The sequence below is a fragment of the Mesoplodon bidens genome (genome assembly GCF_964165515.1).
Source record: "Mesoplodon bidens genome assembly, chromosome: 20".
Taxonomy (NCBI): domain Eukaryota; kingdom Metazoa; phylum Chordata; class Mammalia; order Artiodactyla; family Ziphiidae; genus Mesoplodon; species Mesoplodon bidens.
Genome location: NC_138181.1, coordinates 32,749,110 through 32,768,871, shown reverse-complemented (window position 1 = coordinate 32,768,871; position 19,762 = coordinate 32,749,110). Strand labels below are relative to the sequence as shown.

At 40.4% G+C, this 19,762-nt stretch overlaps 1 protein-coding gene across 1 annotated transcript in view; it reads left to right on the top strand.

The window, feature by feature from the left end:
• Nucleotides 1–19,762, top strand: part of CSMD1 (CUB and Sushi multiple domains 1) — a gene marked incomplete at its 3' end in the record, with an annotated part of 1,732,394 nt that overhangs the window by 836,405 nt on the left and 876,227 nt on the right. The window contains exon 4 of the mRNA XM_081220901.1: nt 16,793–16,987. Coding sequence (XP_081077027.1) covers nt 16,793–16,987 — 195 coding nt within the window. The remainder of the gene's footprint in view (nt 1–16,792; nt 16,988–19,762) is intronic.

The window sequence follows — 19,762 nt, the reverse complement described above, 5'->3', positions numbered from 1 at the left end:
CTTTCTCTATCAGGGCAAAAGCCCTCTCTCCTTCTGACACATCCTCCTCTTTCTCTTCTAAAGCCTCAGCTGCTTCTTTTTCAAATAATAACAAGTAATTAGCAATTCTCCAATATCAAAACAGAGATTCCCATGGTTGAGTTACATTTCACAAAAGAAAATCTGTATAGTCTCTGGAAAGTGAGCCTTTCAGGAGGGGACAATCCAGGCAGAATGAGTACACATTTTTATTTAAAAGCTTAAATATCAATTACTTTATTCCTCAAGTGTTTACTATATTTATAGAACCTATATTTTACTATTTTGCTATATTTATATTTTTACTAAGTTTATAAACCTAGCATAGTAAAAAAAAAAATTACACCTTGTAAATCAATCCTACTGTTTTTTTTCAGTGTTAGTCATTTGAAGTACAAATAATATTTATTGATCATTTTTTTCCTAAAGATTTTATTTATTTAGACATTAAATAACCAAGCCAATTAGTTGTATATGACAGCACGTTTTTATCTCTAACTAAATACATGGTGATTTTTTAAAATTCCAGTACCATTATTTTGGTGGCATCTGAAATTACATTGAAGTCTTTTCATTTTAATATTTTTCTACTAACATTTTATATCCATTACAGTTCTTGAGATTATTCAACATGAACTGATTTTGACCGTTAGTTTTAGGAAATAATTTATATAAACATTTTATATAATATATTAACAATGTTTTCTCTTCACAAAGCTGATATGATGTGATTTTGGAATGTTTAATGAGCTTAAAATATGTATTAGATCAATTAATAGGTAGTACTGTAAAACTTGTAGTTATAAAGAGGGATTTTTTTTTTTTTTTGCGGTATGTGAGCCTCTCACTGTTGTGGCCTCTCGCGTTGCGGAGCACAGGCTCCAGACGTGCAGGGTCAGCGGCCATGGCTCACGGGCCCAGCCGCTCCGCGGCCTGTGGGATCTTCCCGGACTGGGGCACGAACCCGCGTCCCCTGCATCGGCAGGCAGACTCTCAACCACTGCGCCACCAGGGAAGCCCCGGGATTTTTTTTAGCTTAGGAAAAGTTATTGAGGAAGACCATTGAAATCTCTCAAGATGACAACAATGGTATTATGGAAATTGTTTAACATGTATTCACTTGAGTAAAATAATCTTGTTTTCCAAGCTAATTTTATTCAGCTATTGAATAAGAAAACTACAGAGTTTTAACTAGTTGAATATATAGGAGATATTCTTTTCTCAAACTGCTTTTAAGTAGGTGGGCCATGTTTTTGTTATCATCTAATAATATACGAACGAAAAAAGCAGTTCTGAATGAAAACTTTTCATTTCTCAATAAGTCTATGGATTTAAAGGAGAAATCATGGAGCTCAGGGTACAAATGCACATACATTCTATACATTACAATGTATTTAAACACATCCTTTCTAAATAGTTTTTGCTGCAGATAAATAGATGTTGATGGAGCTTCTATTTTCATTATTACATGTCCAGATAAAGATAGTTGTCATCTTAAATCTTCAGGAAATGACACCTTACAAAACTCCCAAACATTTACTATGCAAACACAGGAATTAACATTTACTAAACTTAGTCGTGTAAGTCACTATTACCGGGTCCGTTCATTACATAATTAATCAGAGAAGTTTCCTAATCTGTGTTTTACGGTCTGGAAGGAAAATCAGTTACATACATCCAAAATCACAGCATACTAGGAAGAGTGATGAATTTTATAGGTGTTACAATTGTCAACATTTCAGATGATTGCATTCACTAGGGCACAGACTAAACTCTTATAACAAAAAGACTCCAAAATACAGCGGCTGAGGCTGGGAAGAAGTTTACTTCTCTCTCTAATGCAACCATTTAGGGGTGGGAAGGAAGTACAGCTTGGGAAGATGACTCCATTCCATATGTTATTTACTCAGGCAGCCATTCCTTAAATTCCTGTCCTTATCTATGTGGTCATAGGCAGATCAGCCCACCAACCCCTCTCCAGTTTTCCAGTGGAGAGAAGAGAGAGCAAAGGGTAGGCAGCTCCCTTGCGAGGCATCTGCACGTGGCACCCTTCACTCCCCATCACATCTTCCTGCTCTGGCCTTCATCATCTATCCCCGCCTGTTTTCAAGAGAGATGAGGACACATGATCCTCTCTGTGTGGCCATATGTTCAGCTGTCTTTGTCAGTTCAGGCTGGTATAACAAAGTAGTATAGACTGGGCGGCTTGTCCACAACAGGAATTTATTTCTGAGTTCTGGAGGCTGGAAGTTTGAGAGCAGGGTCCGGCGGGGTCCAGCTCTGGTGAAGGCTGTCTTCCAGACTGCAGCCTGCTGACTTCTAATTCTGTGTCCACATGGGGAAAGGGGGTGAGGCAGCTCTCTGGGGTCCCTTTTATCAGGACACCAATCCCATTCATGAGGGCTTCACCCTCGTGATCTAATCACCTCACAAAGGCTCCACCTCCAATTGTCATAACCTGAGGGGTTTGTATTCCCAACCTCTGAGTTTTAGGGGGACACAAACATTCCGTTCATAACATTAGTTAAAACTTGGCGGTGGTAGGGGGAGGTCCGTTCTAAGAAAAGAGAGGAGCTTAGCTATTGAGAGACCACTACCAGTCTGCCACAGTGACATGTCCATAAGCAGATATAGGACTGAAATTCAGCTCTGCCGTGATCTTCACGGGAAATTCCACGTGGGGTAAGGCGAGCCTCCACCCCCACATGGAGAGTTGCAGCCACTCTGGTGAAAAAAGCCATCTCTCAAGCCTCTTTGTAAGATTCTTACATATTTGTAATGTAAATAACAGAAAGTTAGCAAGTATATGTTGAATAAATAAGTCTTCTGCTCTGTAAATTATCCTCTTTCATAATTATAGTAACTAATTTCAAGCCTCATCAATAATTCACCCAATTTTGAGTAAAAGTTATTGATCATTCTAGTAAAAATTAGAGACTTAACAGCATTCTGGTTCCCCCTCTAACATAAGGTCCCAAATATGAATCACGTCCAAGTGAAACTCTAGAAGCCCTTGCACACCCCTTATGCTATACATGACAAGTTATCTGAATGTAATTTGTTCTTATATAATGTGGTGAGCACAATGTTGATCATGTTGATATTAGAAATCCACCTGATTATGGGATGCTGCTTCTCAGAATTGATTTCCTACGTGCCGTTCTCTTTATATTCACAGAGTGCTTTTAATTCTGCTCCAGCATGTTCAACCTTGCAGCTTCATTTAGCTAACGTACGCTATGGGACTTGCTCAGCCCTCCGGTGTCAGGCCAAAATTTAAAGAAACTGCCTAGTCTGACTTGACTTTGTCATCTATTTTCTTGACTCTTCAAAACCTAGATGAATTTATGTGCACACTTGAAGAAATCCACCAAGTTTGGCGTTGTTCCCACAAGACTTTGTCCACAGGAGGTCTGCTCACAGCACAGATTCCCAGCGGGATCCTTTTGCCCTTTTTTCTTTTTGTTTCCTGGTTCTCTCTTTTAAAAAGGCTGCTGTAACTCAGGGCACTACACTTGGAAACAAAGAGCAGGCTTTTAGCACCTTACAGGAGTGAGTGTTGTAGGTCTCTGTATGTTAGCTTAGGTCACGTGACTCCTGCAATGTCCAGGGCCTTCCCTTCCTGTCCAGAGCACGTGAGTCCTCCTCATTGATGTGAATGGAGATTAATTCAGGCTTCGTGTACAGGCCCGCTTGTATTGGGTTGGCCAAAAAGTTCATTCGGCTAGTGAATATGGTGTTCAGTGAAGTTCGTGAAAATGAAAAATGTCTTTTATTTTTGCTTAAAACCAAATGAACTTTTTGGCCAACCCACTATTTATTCCTGGAGTGTTTGAAATTCTCTTTGAGTTTCAGGATCTTTCCTAAGATGTTAAGAATTGTCATCATCAGATAAAGACTCTGATTAAGATAAAGATTCCACTTCTTGGGAATTCAGAATTTCCCACCCAACCAGTGTGTGCATTCATTCACTCATTCAGTGATTAATTCATTTATTCCATACGGCGTGTATGAAGTCTCCACTATATATTAAGTGCTATTGCAGGTGTTGTGGATACAAACGTCAATCAGAGAACTAGTAAGCCTTCTCCCTTTCAACTCAATTCTGGGTTGGAATAGATACCGGTAAACAAGCAAATGAAATCATTTAAAATTGTAGTACTGATGGGAAGAAACTAAAACATGACGCGATAGAAAATACTAAGAGGGAAGAACAGAGTTATTTTAGGTCAGCTGGACGAGAGAGCTTTGAAAAATGATGGTGATCAAGCTGAGACGCGAGGGATAACAAAAATCACGTGAAGGTCTGGGGAGGGGTGGAGGCGGCGGTAATCTGAGCAGAGGTAATAAAGCTTGTGCGGGCTCAGAGGAGGGAGGGCGCTCCGCATCCTCTTCAAGAACCTTGGTGGAAGGGCTTCCCTGGTGGCGCAGTGGTTGAGAGTCTGCCTGCCGATGCAGGGGACACAGGTTCGTGCCCCGGTCCGGGAGGGTCCCGCGTGCCGCGGAGCAGCTGGGCCCGTGAGCCATGGCCGCTGAGCCTGCGCGTCCGGAGCCTGTGCTCCGCAACGGGGGAGGCCACAATGGTGAGAGGCCCGCGTACCGCAAAAAAAAAAAAAAAAAACACAAAAAAAAACCTTGGGGAAGACCTATGAGGCTGACGCACAACGAGAGGTTTAGGAGTTATGGTCAGAGAAGTAGTGAGGGGCTGGGCCACGTGGGTGTCGCAGCACCTACTAAGGGGTCTCGGTTTTATTCTTAGTTCAGTAGGAAGGCCCTCAGTAGGGGTGGGCCTGACCTGACTGTGTTGTAAAAAGGTCCCTTTCCGTGGTGCCGAAAATGGATGGACAAATGCACAGGAGAAGGGATAGCCAGAGGGATATTGAAGAGGGGGTGGGGTGGGGTGTGTGTGTGTGTGTGTGTGTGTGTGTGTGTGTGTGTGTGTGTGTGTGTGTGTGTGTGTGTGTGTGTGTGTGTGTGTGTGTGTGTGTGTGTGTGTGTGTGTGAGATAATACATGACAAAGAAGCATGTTTTAACCTTTTCCAAAAGACTTTCTTTTTAATAAAGAGCTTGAGCTCTTTATATGAATTCAATCATGGAAAAAGCTTTTAAGTTCAAATGAATATGAAAATCATAAATTAGTAATATACCAATGCCTGGTAAACTGAAACTGCTTATGTCCATAGCTTTAATTTAAGACTATTTTTAGAAGGTAGGTGCAGGCTCCCAATGAAGAAAAAGTCAGGTTAGCCTGAGTGACAGTCAAGAATTTATTAATTGGAAATAATAGATAAAGCCATATGACTCTTAGAAATCATTAAACTCCTTTCATTATTTTCTGTACAAATGTATGTTAAAATTAAAAGAAGTGCTTTTAATTGCTATAAAACCTATGCTATGTATCTAAATGAAATTATAGAACCATTATTTTAAATTATATCTACTTCCGTGTACAGGGATCTAATGTATGTACTTGATTTGAATTACTCAGACGTATATTTTTCTATGCACTTCATAAGACACACGTGTGGGTGTGCGTATGTGTTGTGTACGTGTACATGAATATAGGCATAAATATCCTAATGTTAAAAAAAAACCTATCAAGCAATGCCAAGAGCCTGAAAGAAACAGTGCGTGATCAGGATGTGGAAACGCCATCTCTTGTAATGGCTGAAAATTACTTCTGTGTGTAATTTAATCTTTGTATTTTATAGGTCACTTGTGTTCTCATGTTTTATTTTAGCCTTTGAATCTTATAGTTATTGCTTTGAGTACTGTGTTGTCTCTTTAAAATTATTTCTGCTATAACTCTCTTCCTAAAAGTAATTTGCTCTTTTCCTAAGTCACCACTAAAAGCATGAATATTCTTGAGTTTGTTTCATTCTAAAAACTCCGCACCCTGTTGGAGCCATGACTGCACCCGTGTCCGGGGGGCCCTGGCTCTGTTTGGGCCCGGCTCTCCTCCCCTCGTGTTCAGCTCGGCATTTGGACTCCAGCATCAGGAGCCCGTCAGATGGCTCCAAGCTAGTGACCTCCACCTGCTGCTAACACTTTCCACTGATTAGCACTAAGGGAGCACTGTTTTAAATTATACTGGCCTTGAAACATTCAATCTGCGCAGATCATGCACAGCTGGTAAGCTTTTTGTCTGCCTGCCCCTGCGAGGATGCTCTTCCTTCAGAATAGTTGGAAAAAATAAGAGTCTTCATCTTCCCTCTTGCTCGTGAGTTCCTTAGTGCCAAGCTGCTCGCCCACTGTCCCCCCGCCTCCCAAACCTGGCACCCCACACCTTCTGGCCCTGACCCACCTCTCCAGGGGGCCCACGGGCATCAGTTATTAACGGGCTTTGCCGGTGATAAACCCCTCCTCTGCCTTTCGTCCCGTTCCTCATTTTGGGGGCTCTGAGGGTGCAGACCCCTCTTCTGTAACTGCTTCGTGCTGATTTGGGTGTCCTCATGCCCTGGGGGAGGGGCAGACCTTCTCCCCAGCAGCCTCCAGGTGAGGTTGATTGTCCCCAGGCCTCCTCACTGCGGTGGAAGGTTTAACTCTGTTTGTTTGTTTGTATTTTTTACTTCCCTGTGGGATCTAAAACTAGTCCTATTTAATATGTAGTTCATGGAGGTGTTCTTTTTTTTTAATTTCCTGGAATATACCTAAACCTTCAGGTTTACAAGAAAAGCGGTTACCAGAAAGCTTTTTTTTTTTTTTTTTTTTTTTTTGTGGTACGCGGGCCTCTCACCGCTGTGGCCTCTCCCGTTGCGGAGCACAGGCTCCGGACGCGCAGGCTCAGCGGCCATGGCTCAAGGGCCCAGCCGCTCCGCAGCATGTGGGATCTTCCCGGACCGGGGCACGAACCCATGTCCCCTGCATCGGCAGGCGGACTCTCAACCACTGTGCCCCAGGGAAGCCCTACCAGAAAGCTTTGCATTCAGGGTACCATGTGGCAATAACACAGAAGGTGAGAAGGTAGTGGACAAGGAAGGGTGTGGCCTTTCTCGTGATGCCAGTGGGCCCCTGGAGAGGTGGGTCAGGGCCAGAAGGTGTGGCGTGCCGGGAGTTTGGCAGCTGGAAACTCTTGCTTAAGACCATCTCCGGGAACTGATCCTGGCCAGAGGGAGCTGCTGCGTCTAAGGTGACACCTGTCAGTGTGTGTGTTTGTGGTGGGGGGGGGGCTCATCTCATAACTGGGTAGTCTGCTGGAAGGGCTGTGGCCTCACCCCAAGTTGAGACAATCCGGAAACCAACCCAAACCCAGAGCTCCCTGGAGGATGGTCTGCGGCTCTGTCATGACTGCCCTGCAGCTCAGGACCTTTCTCTGCCCAGCCCGCTGCCTCTCCTCCCCCAGCCCCACCAGGTTAAGTGCCTGCACCCAACCCCGGCGTCCCAGGGAACCAGGCTGTAGCTCTGCGATTGAGGCCTGGATGAAGGGAGGCTTCTTGTTGCTCAGTCGGAGGCAGCCTCACCTGGAGAATGAAGTTTCCTCATCCCTCCCTCTGGAGGGACATGACTGCAGGTAAATCAAGCTGAGCCCCCTTTACGGTTAAGAGTCTTGGAGCCTGCAGTTGAGAATCCTAAGAGTTCTCATCACAAGGAAACATTTTTTTCTTTTTCTTTTTTTTGCGTCTATACGAGATCATGGATGTTCACTGCAGTTATTGTGGTCATCGTTTCACAATGTATGTAACGTGTGTAGGTCAAATCAGTATGCCGTACACCCTCAACTAATATAGAGCTTAGTATCAATTGTAGCTCAATAAATTTAGAAGGAAAAAATAATAGTGAGGGAGGGAAGGAGGGAGGAAGGAGCTTAGAGTTTGGAATAGAAAAAACTTGACTGGATTTTCTGTAGCTTAAGACAGTGTCCCAGGAAGGAAATAATAAATGATAACTGTATTTTGTTTAAGTTTTAAATGTTGCAGTAATCCTCAAAGATGCTTTCTCCAATTTCCCTTTGGCATTTGCATTTTTCACTTCACAGGAAGAAGTGTCGAGAAAGGCACCAGAACTTATATACATTGAAATAGCAGTTGTTGTACAGAATTCTCGTCTTATATAATTGATGAGTTTATCCTTCTCTCTTTCTGTTTCTCACTGTTAAGATGGAAAATAAAATATGATATCACAGAGGAAAACAGCTAATGGGCAAGAAAGGACAAGATCCCAGTTCCTAGTTCTTCAGCCTTTTTTTCCCATTAAACTGTCCCCAAATTATTTCTAACATTACAGTTCTATTTCAAAGCATTTCAGTTATATCAACACAAGCAGCCTGGTGGTGGAAATGTCCCAGGTTTATACAGACGTGGGTTCTTCTGTGTTACCTCAACCAAGTTCCCCATCTTCTTTGTAGGTAAATTTGGAAAATGATGCCTCTTTGGGGAATTAGCGGTAGCATAGATGAAGTGTCTGAGTGTTTAACCCAGATGTTCAGCAAGTGCTAAATATTATAATTTTAAGGTAATTAAAATTGTGATTTGAAGCACTGTAATAAATGTTGACCATCACCTACAGCCTTCCACTGGTAAAATTATAAGAATACACTTGGTCTTTTATAACTACAAACTGACCATTCTGCATTCATGTCACCTTTTCAAGATGGATACCCAGCAGCCCCCGGAGGCTACCTGCACCTGTGTGTTTTCTCCAGAACTCCTCCTTCCAAAGTGTCTCATGTCTGCATGCTTCATGTTTTCCCTGGCCGGAAGTCCCTTCCAGCAGTCTGCTTGAAATTGAGCTACAGCTAGAGAGAGATGTGTTTCCTCCCTTTCAGTCTCTTCCTTTGCTCAGACCTTCACAACTCCTTCTTACCCTCGTAGTCTATCCACAAGCCTCTGCGTCAGCTCTTAAGACGCTTTGTTGAAACTGTTTCCTCATCTGCTATCTCCCAGACTGTGTGCCATCTCCAGGGCAGGATCTGAGGCATCTTCATCTTTGCAGTGGGATCACTGATAACAACTTGGAATGTATTTGTGGGGGAAAGGAGGTGTGCAGTATATTGACATTATTTGTTAACAGCTTTATTGACGTATGATGTCTACTTTTGTCTTCCGTACTTGAAAGTGTCTTCAGTTACTCATGATGGAGTCTTAAGTGATTTGTTTGAGATCTTTCTCCTTTCATGATATAAACTCTGTATGCTGTGACTTTTCCTAACAGCATGATTATCAATGCATCCCACAACTTTGATATGTTGTTTTAACATGTTCGTCTAGTTCAAATATTTCCTAATATCCCTTTTGACTTATTTTTTTAAACTATTGATTAGAAGTTGGTTGATAGTTTTGTTCAAGGCTTCTGTATGCTTAGTGATTTTCTGTCAATTAAGAGAGTAGTGTGGAAATCTCCAACTATAACTTGGTTTTATTCATTTCTCCTTGCAGTTCTATCAGTGTTTGCCTCATGTACATTGAAGCTTTGTTATTCGATACACAAATGTTTAGGATTGCTGTGTTCACCCTTTCAACATTGTGAGATAACCCTCTTTAACCTTGGTTATATTATATTGCATTAAAACTGTGTGATGTTAACATAGCAACTTAAGTGTTCTTTTGATTAATGTTAGTATTCTTTTGATTAATATTTCTCATTTTACTTTTGTTGCTTTGTGTCTTTAAAGTGTGTTTCTTGGCATCAGTGTATCACTGCCTTTTTTAAATCCAATCTAATCATCTCTGCCTTTCCCCCCGCCATGTGTCTAGTTAATGTGTTTGGTCTTTACCTTCTTCAAGACATAGAATACAATTATTATAACCATTTTAATGCTGTTGTCTGCTAATTCAGCCATCTGTGTCAATTCTGGCTAATTTTTTATTCTTCTTTTTCCTCATTATGGATTTTATCGTCTTGCCTGTTGGCATGCTTGATTGGATACCAGATATCGTGAATCTTAATTTGGAGGGTGTTGGATATTTTTGTATTCCCCAGAAGATTTTTGGATGTAGTTAAAGTTCTTGGAACAGTTGGATCCTTACAGATACTGCTTTTTCAGGCTGCATGAGGAGTGAGTCAAGTTAGGAACCTCGGGTGAAAGTTTAAGTGGACGTTCACTCTCAGGCTGTGCCGGTGATGACCGTGCAGTTGAATAACCCAGGTAGTGAGAGCCCCTCAGATTCTCCATGCAAGGCCCCTCACTAGCCTCGCCCGACTCTGATCCGGTTGCTTGTAAGATTACTGATACGTGACTCAGGCAGCATTCACTCTAGAGTGTGTTTTCCCCACTGCTGAGCTTAGAGCCTTCTTGGTACACTAACTTGTGTCCAGTGAAATGATGGAGGTTTTTGTTCCCACTGTTGGGAAACGTATTCTTCTCAGCCCTGCAAGCATCCTGGGCCCTTTTGCTTCTAAGCCCTTGGTAATTCTTTCACTAGCCTTGGGTCATTTCTTTCCATACATGCATTCGTAAGAACTCACCCCATATTCAAGAGGGGCCCTCTGTAGGTCTCTGGAGCCCTCTTCCTCCTGTGAAATTTAGCTTCTCTGACACCCCGGGGCTCTCATCTCTGTCTCAACTCAGGGGGACTGTCGGACTCAACCTGGGTTTCTATTCCCTGCGCCTTTGTTCCCTAACTCTCTCCAAGAAATAAGCTAGAGAAATTTTAGGGATTCTCATTTAATTCCCATCTCTCAAGGGTCGTGTTCCAACACTGACTGATGTCCAGTGCTTTGAGAGCCATTAAAAAAATTTTTTTTGATTTTTTTAAAACTTCTTTAAAGCAGGAAGGTAAATCCAATACCTGATACTCAAACTTAGCTCATAGAAGAAGTGTTATAGTGAGATTTTTAAAAATTTGAATTAATAAATGAACTGTGACTCAGAAAGAGTTTAGAATTGTTTTCTAGAATCACTTTAATTCAATTTTGTTAACCATCCCTAGTGATATTTAGTGTAACATTTAACCTTTGGAGTGGGTCTTACTGTCCTTGTTATATGGATATCATGAAGCATTGTTTAGCACAGGGCACAGGTCATTTTGATCAGTTCCTGAGTGGTTTCTGGCATCTTTGCTCTCATTAATCTGATATCTACCAGGGCTTTTGGTCACGTTTGTTTCAATGTCCTTTTCAATTTTTAGAAATACTCTTACCTCATCATTATATAAACATTGAGCAACTTGTAATCAACTGAACATCCATGTATTGAGTGTAAAGTTCACTTCTGAGAAGAAGAAAGATGGTCATAAAAAATTGTATATCTGCTTATAAGTCGTTAATGAAAGCATTGGGGATCTACCTTGTGGCGGAAGTATAGGTAAATTTACCTGAGAAAATTAACGTACGTGCAATTTTCTCTTCAGCAATTCAGTGATAATTGAAAAGTTCACCTGCTGTTATTTCTTGTTGCTGTGCTCCTTTTTGTACGTCAATCACTTACGCTTAATTGTCAACCGTTGATTTTACCAGGCATCCATTCTTCCATGATCGCTTCTCAGCTGGACTCCTAGCTGTTTGGTCTTGATCTTAACTTTCTGGCCGTTTTTCTATTTTGTTTAATCATTATTCCCTCCTCCCCCATTAACTTTGGGTATTCCAGAAGATTTACATCTGGGGTCCCAATTAGTTTTCTTTTTTCTTCCCTCCATCGTTACTCTGTAAATCAGGACACTTAGGAACTTTTCTGGTTGTCACCTGTTTTCTTGTAACTCTAGGGTACACCATGGAGACAGGGAACAGGCTTAGAAACAGAGCATACTCACGTTCACATCTGAAGCTACTAGTCTGCATCTGTGGCCATCATGGCCATATTCACACACCCTGTTTGCCTGGGTCACCATCATAAATTCTTCCTCTTGTTGCTGTTTCTTCCTCAGGAGTTAACTCTTGATTTGCCATTCAGTTCCTTGATCATCGATTTACCGTCATTTATATCTGAATGGATGCCTGCGTTGTTTGGGGTGGTAAAGGTTCAGCTGCTCGTAGATCCAGGTTCGTAAGGTGAAAACAGCGTCTCCCTTACACTTCAAGATATAAACCAATGAAAGGTCGACCCGAAAAATGAAAGTGTGGGACCAATAAGCTCATCCCAGGTGTCACCTGGCCATACATGCTTTACACTCCCCAAAACTCGGGTCACACAGTCAAAATCATTTTCCAACGGACATTTTTGTGTTCTCACTTCTTTTAAGATTATAATGTCTTACAACTGCCACTCAAAGTCTTTTGAAAATCCAGCCTCTAAGATTTCAAGTCCCTCTGCCAACTTGTCATTTTCTTGTGTTAACTTTGTTACACAGTCCCTCCTGACTCCTTTCTCCCATGCTGCAAATTTACCTGAGAGCTTGAAACTTATTTTTAAAAAGCCATGTAATCATTTTGCCTCCAGTTTTACCTGAGGAAACATCGTAACTCTCCCAAATCCTTATATTCCTTTTATTGTATCAAACAAAGCTCTATTGAGAACATGACAGATTTAATGGCATTTTATTATCTTTAGTTCTTTTGATGTTGACAACAGTTTCATAAGAAAGTTTATTGTAGTGCTGAAGGGCAGAAATGCTGGGTCCACCATGTGCAAATCCTATCACCAGTACTTGCCAGCTGTGTGGCCATGAGAAAGTTGCTTAACCTCTCTGTGCCACAGTTTCTTCCTCTCTAAAAGGGGGATAATAATGGGACTGCATATATACTGTTAACATATATAAACCACTTGAAACAGTGTCTAGCTAATAGCACCTGCTATATAAGTGTTACTAATTATTATTACATTAGAGCACGAATAATGAAGTTGAATTAATATGGCTAAAAACTGGAATGTCTTTCTCCTTTGCTTCCCTTTTTAATGACGATATTCTTATTTTAATGACTATGTTCTTATTTTAATAACAATATTGACTCTAGCAGACTCTTTCTAGTTCTATTACTTCTGAAATTGGTATATATCAGAACTGCTGCATACTTTTAAATTTGTGTGATTTCCGTAAAGTCCACATGGTGCTTTAGAACTGGGAAAATAAATTTGAAATTGCTAATATATATTTAGCACTTATTCTCTGCCATGGTCCCTGCTAACTGTTGAATCTGCGTTACCTCATACATGTGTCACAGCACGCCCTGTTGCTAGGTTTTATTTTTAGTTCCCCTTGTCAAGACATAGAGACTGAGATTTAAGTAATTTGACCAACGTTATACGGTCTGTTTCTGGAGGAGAAACGCAAGTCTGTCTGATACTGATCCACATAACCCACTGTGCCGGGTACTTTTCTATAGCCACTTGCCACTCCTACATCCTTCATTTAAAAACGATCTTTCTGTTTTAATTTGGCCAAACCTTACGACTTTCCACCTTGAAGTATACTTAAAACTCCTTAAACTTAAAACACTTCCTCTTTGAGTTCTTCTCATCCAGATCCTGTAACTTTTCAGGCATAATAGGTATTTACACAGCATATCTCCCGAAATGTTGTTCTTCACGTGGAGAAAGAAACTTTGGAAGTGAATGGCATTCAATTTCTCCCCCGCCCCTAAGAAATCCTCCTTGCTCTTGTCACATAACTGCTGTCTCTGTATCTTCTTGTCCCACCAAACAGCCACGATTCAGAGCGTCAGGACAGAGAATACATGTCAGGTTTCAAGATTTGAAAATCTAGCTTTCAAAGCATTCCGGAAGATGAGTACAGTGGATTGTTCTAAGCCTTCCCAAAGGTTTTGGGGGGAGTGGAGGTCAGTCTGTGGACAAACACATCACGCATCGTTGGTTTTATTTCCAGGGGTGTATGTCAGGTGGGTATTTGAGGTTTCATTTCCTTAAGCTGCAGTGAGACTCCTAGAAAGGCCAAGTGTAAACAAATAGTCTGACATTCACCCTCCGGGGAGCCAGCTTCCAAATGCACTTCCCTAACAAAATTTCATTAATTGTGCACATCCTGTTAAAAATGCTGCTCCTCTGATGAATTTCAGACTTCTGTCCGCCAGCCTTTTGTCCCATTTTATGATGAATATTAGTGACGTATTTTATTTGAGTATCACGTTTCCACTTTTCTTCTGGAAAGGGATTTGACATGGCATCCATTTAATGATTGAAACAGTTGGGTCAAAGGTTTGATGTCATAGCCTAATTAAGTCATTGAATTGTGACCATTTGCACTTGCCAACGCAGAAGTGTTATAGAGGGATTTTCAATGAGCCTAATTGGAATGACAGCCTAGGTTTCAAGCCCTGGGTGTACAAACTCGGCTTCGTGGGATCTGATGGGTGGAAACCTGCCATGAGAGGAAAGCAGTGTGCCCAGAGCTCCTTTCAACATTCTTTCACAGCCACAAGTGTCTGCACTGGGTGCCTGATTCCCATCACCCTAACAGGAATTTCTTGAAGCATCTATGAGAAACAGTGCACATTGCTTCAAGGAATGATTAAAGCAAACTACATGTAGAGTCCAAGTCAATTCAATAGGTATTTATACTAAATACTTAATGTGTCCTTATTGCTCTGGGAGCCACCAAGAGACCGTCACCACCTTCGGGGAAACTGGTTGAAAAGTTAGTTCAAATAAAAATGGCAGAAAGGACAATGGGGTTGAGTTTATTTTAAATTAGTCTTGTCCACCCACTGGGTTTTCATGTCTTGGCATTTTTTTGTGTGGCTGAATCATAAATCTTTGTGTAGACCTATAATCATTTTTGTCCATTTTTCACAATTTAAGATATTTTTATAATGTCTTAATGAAATGGCTGATGCCTTCGTAATATTATGTGCGTGTTTGCATTTTCGTGTTTGTTTGCAACGAGAAGTAAATGTTTTAAATCATCCTCAGTTACTTCTATTCTCTTGCTGACATTGTTCACATTAACATTTTAGTATTTTTTTCCTAAATTATAAGGTTGGTTGCAATCAAAATTTTCATTCTGGACAAGGAAGAAAAACACCAAAAGCATTCATATTCACATATTCCCCCCCAACCCCATCTCTTTTTCTCTCTCTGCTGATGATGGAAATTCAGCACATGTCTCACGTCTGTCTCTGATTATAAGGTCCCTGGCTCAGGTTGGCTGTTGGGCATCCCGGTTCATAAAATAAAATGATCTTCCAAGATAGAATTGAAGGTTTTCTACCTTAGGAAATCATAGACAGTTAAATTCCAGACAGTTAAAAATGTTTTTAAACAACATTTAAAAAAAAACAGATTTATTGCCTTAGGGATGGTGAATGTGGAATTAAAAACAGAATTTCTTTTTTATAAAAGACCCATTGATAATTATAGATTATACTGAATTATTTTTTATTATGTTATCAAACAGGTTTTTGTAGACTGTTTTCAGAAATTATTTTCTAAAAACTGGAACTGAGCAAACTGTGACTATATAGTGATTTCATAAACATGTCAGTAATATGAAACATCTAAATTGTAGTATTTGTTTTCTAAGTGTTTCTATATAGTTTAGTTTGTATGTATTTAATACAAAAATAAAATTAATCTTGGAAATCACTGAAATTCCCTCCCTGTTCACTGGGAAACGTCTATTTATCTCTCTGCTTACAAACAAAGAAAAAAGAAACAGTGCTCTGTGTTAGACATGTATACCAAAATGTACCCCTATACCAATGCAAAAAATTGGATACAGAAGGAGAATAATTTTGTTCATTTGGAAATACTTTTTATTGGAAAATGATTTCTTTTTTAAATGGTAGGATCCTTGGTTTATTTGAATTCTACATAATAGCAGCTAATTGACTGATGATATGCTAAATTTAAACCAGAAATATGGAGAGAGTAGCCGACAATCATCAACTTCGTCTTTTCAACTTAATGGTGCCTCAGTTAAGTTCAAAAGTACGTTCTATGAGTGTGAAATGGCATTGTGTCCCTTAGGTTTCAAGGCAGTTGAATTAGGCAGAGAAGTCTATCACTATGAAAAGTGAGGAGGCCAAGAAAGACCAGAATCAAGGCTGTCTCACTGAAATGCCAGTGAGACAGTTCTTGCCTTGTCAAACCTGATACTTAAAACTTTCTTGTGAATCAGACGCTCCAAACGCGTAGAGCCTTACAGATGGCTTGGAATATAATAGTGGTACAATTTTTGTAAAAGTCTGATAGATTAGCAAATGACATTTTTAATTTATTATTTAATTCAGTTGGTTTTTTTTGTTTGTTTGGGTTTTTTTTGCGATACGCGGGCCTCTCACTGTTGTGGCCTCTCCCGTTGCGGAGCACGGGCTCCAGACACACAGGCTCAGAGGCCATGGCTCACGGGCCCAGCCGCTCCGCAGCATGTGGGATCTTCCCGGACCGGGACACGAACCCGCGTCCCCTGCATCAGCAGGCGGACTGTCAACCGCTGCGCCACCAGGGAAGCCCTAATTCAGTTGTTTATCCATCAAACATTGATTGAACACTTATTACTGGTGTGTATCAGGTAGTGCTGGTCCTGGAGGAATAATATGGCATGGATATTCATTCATGCTGTATTTCTGTTATTTTTTCAGATATCTATATTCTGCTGTATTATCTGATTTCTAACTATGTGGGACTAGAATCTCATAATTAAAAAAATAATCTAGATGTCATTTAGAACACTGAATCTAAGCAGAACTGTATCTTCCCCTCTTAACAAAATCCACTTATTTATACTTTTTAAATATTTCTTTTAAAAAGTACTAAATTACAGATTTTACAAAACACAAATCCATTTCTCTGTTTAATTTTTTGACAAAATTAAGATAATTTTTGTCCTAGATTTGCTAACTTTAGTAGTTCAAAAGTGGTCCATGTCTTGTGATATAAATTGATCTCAGTAGAAAATGTTCCTTTAACTTATATTTCTTTCTCCTCTTTTTTTCTCCCAATAGTTTTACCCAGCCACACATGTGGAAATCCTGGAGAAATACTGAAAGGAGTTCTCCACGGAACAAGATTCAACATAGGAGACAAGATCCGGTATAGCTGTCTCTCTGGCTACATCTTGGAAGGTCACGCCATCCTGACTTGCATCGTCAGCCCTGGGAATGGAGCATCCTGGGACTTCCCAGCCCCGTTTTGCAGAGGTAGGTGCTATACAGGGAGGGTGTGTGATGAGCTGATACCTGGACTAAGCGAATGGCTTTGGAATTGACATTGGAAAAGTTTCCGCTTAACGAAAGCAAGACACATCACGCTGGGTCTTCCCACGTCAGCTCATTCTGTTCCCTAAAGCAATATTGTACGTTACCTAAGAAACCGTGGCTGCACCCTGTGAAGTCAATAACAAATTTAGATATGTTCCTTAAACATCCAAATTCTTCTTCATCCTGTTTCTCAAACCTTGTGGACTTCTACATATTTTTATCACTTATTGTCATAGCATTCTAAGATTTAATGCATACATTTATGGCCTCCTTGCTTCAAAGTTTCCTTTTTTATCTTTTTCTCATTAAAAATGGCAGATACCCCTTGATAATTAAATTATACCTTTGGAAGAGTCTTTCAACACTCTCGGGCTTTGGAGATAGACCATGAAGGATGGCACTAGTGCAAGCGTTCCTCGTTATGATTTGTTGCAAGATTAGAATCAGTTTCCTAGAAGCCTTGTGATTTTTTAGTCTTTTCTGTGACATTATTTAGGAAAGAGCACACTTTGACTCTTAGGTTTTGACTTTCCTAAGAAAAAACTCACTTTATGGTTTCAAACGTAAAAGTGTAACTTACATTTATTGAGGTCTTAATGTAATTCAGAAAATGTGCTAAGTGCTTTACCTGAATCATATCGCTGAATTCTCGCAAAACCCCACTGAAATAATAAATACTCACACTCATTTAACAGGTAAAGAAGCACAATTTTAATTTTCAAAAGGTTCCAAAAGATAGCATATGATGAGTTAAGACAAACCCATGTCTGAATTTTTTTTATTGAAGTATGGTTGATTTACAATATTGTGTTAGTTTCAGGTGTACAGCAAAGTGATTTGGTTATACCTATATATATGGATGTATCTATATTCTTTTTTTCAATTATTTTCCATTATAGTTTATTACAAGAACCCATGTCCAACTTTTTATTCATGTATATAACCAGGCAAATCCACAGCCTTAGCTTAAGTCCTCATATGAAAATGTGTTGTTTTCATCAGGCTGTTTATATTTTCGTCTATGCTATTTAATGAATACTTTTCTGGTTTTTTTTGTTACCTCTGTTACGTGTTGCAGTCTCATGAGATCTTCCCAACGCTACTTATCTTAGTTAGGGCATACTGCTGCTGCTACTACTACTATTACTACAACTAGTATTACTACTAATACTATTACTACATTATTACTACAGCTGGTACCTAGTACATATTGATTGCTTGTTATGAGCAGGCATTACTTTTTCATGTGTAATCTTCACAGTAGGTATTTTATTAAAGAACTATTTTACACGTGAGGCATCTGAGGGTTAGATGGGAAACATAACTTGTTCAAGGTATTCCAGCTGGTAATTACCAGAGGTCAGATCCACCATCTTCAAATCATCCCTGTGTCCTAGAGAAATTCCTGCTATGGATATACTCTGCCACACGCATCCATTAGTCCTCCTGAAATGTTCATTTTCTTGCATGTTCTTCAGGTCTATTATATCTCTCTTCTTTTTTTCCTTAGTGCTATTAACTATTTTACACCTTCTGTTGTCAAAAGAGTGGTGTCCTCAAAATCCAGATTTCTGTGTCCCTTCCCTTGTCTTTTCAATGATTCCCTCAACTAAGTGATACTGTTTAAGGATGCTGTCACTTGGATATCCTAAATATATTCTTTTTTCCCTATTTCTGCCACTCTGTGTCTGATATTCACTCTGTGGCAACGTTGCAGTTACTCTCTCCATTTTGCCCTGCTTGCCCCTTTTATTCTGTCAGACTGTCTTTCACGTCGCCCCTTTCCCACTCCAACTGTCCCGTTCCAGTTGTTTTTTTCTTCTCACCCAGACCAGCTTCAAGGTGGTGAAATGAGCGCCACATCCAGAATCTCAGCCTTCATCCTACACTCTCCTCCTTAGTCCCGCTCCCAACACACATGCCTTCATCATCACCTGTCCTCTCTCAGCCAGACCACTTCAGTGACTCAGCAAGAATTAAGTGCAAACCCTTGAAAACGCTGCCCTAGTGCTCCATCACCTTGTCTGAACTGACTTGTCCCCTTTCATCTGTTAGTGTTCCCAGACACAGATGTTATGCTTTTGTCTCCACACGATGCTTTGCTTGGTCTGACTTCCCAAAAGCCGACTGTGTGCATCTCTCCCAAGTGCTGTGTTCCTCACACCAAGCTGTTAGCTTGGCATCCCCTCCACCGTGGGAGTATTGACACCAGAAATCAGCAAACTCTACAAAGCAGGGTTCTTCCCAGAGAGTTCCTTAACCAGCTCACCACTCCATGCCTAAACCCAAACTTTCACTCATTTTTTCCTGTTATGAAGTTTTCCCTTTCATCTCCGTTAAAGCCATAAATCTTACTCAGTTCTCAAGTTCACACTTAAGCCCAAATTTTAGTCACTTTTTTTTTCAACCATTGCAACCCCTTTTTAAATTCTTTAAGAAAACACAAGTCCTTTTGTCTTGAGCATTTATTTTGTTGCTATTTTATATTTTAACCTTATGTCTTCAGCGTTTCCTCAACTAGTTTGTCACCCCCCAGGACGTAATTTACAGTCATAAAAACTGTGTGACTGTGTCCTTGCTTCTACCTTAAAATTAGCCGAATCCATAGCTATTTACCCCTGATGCTGTACCTCATCCCCCATTCAAACATTTAATAGAGGAGTGGAAATATGCTGGGCATCAAATGAGGAGTTATTATAAAGTGGAAAACGCAAA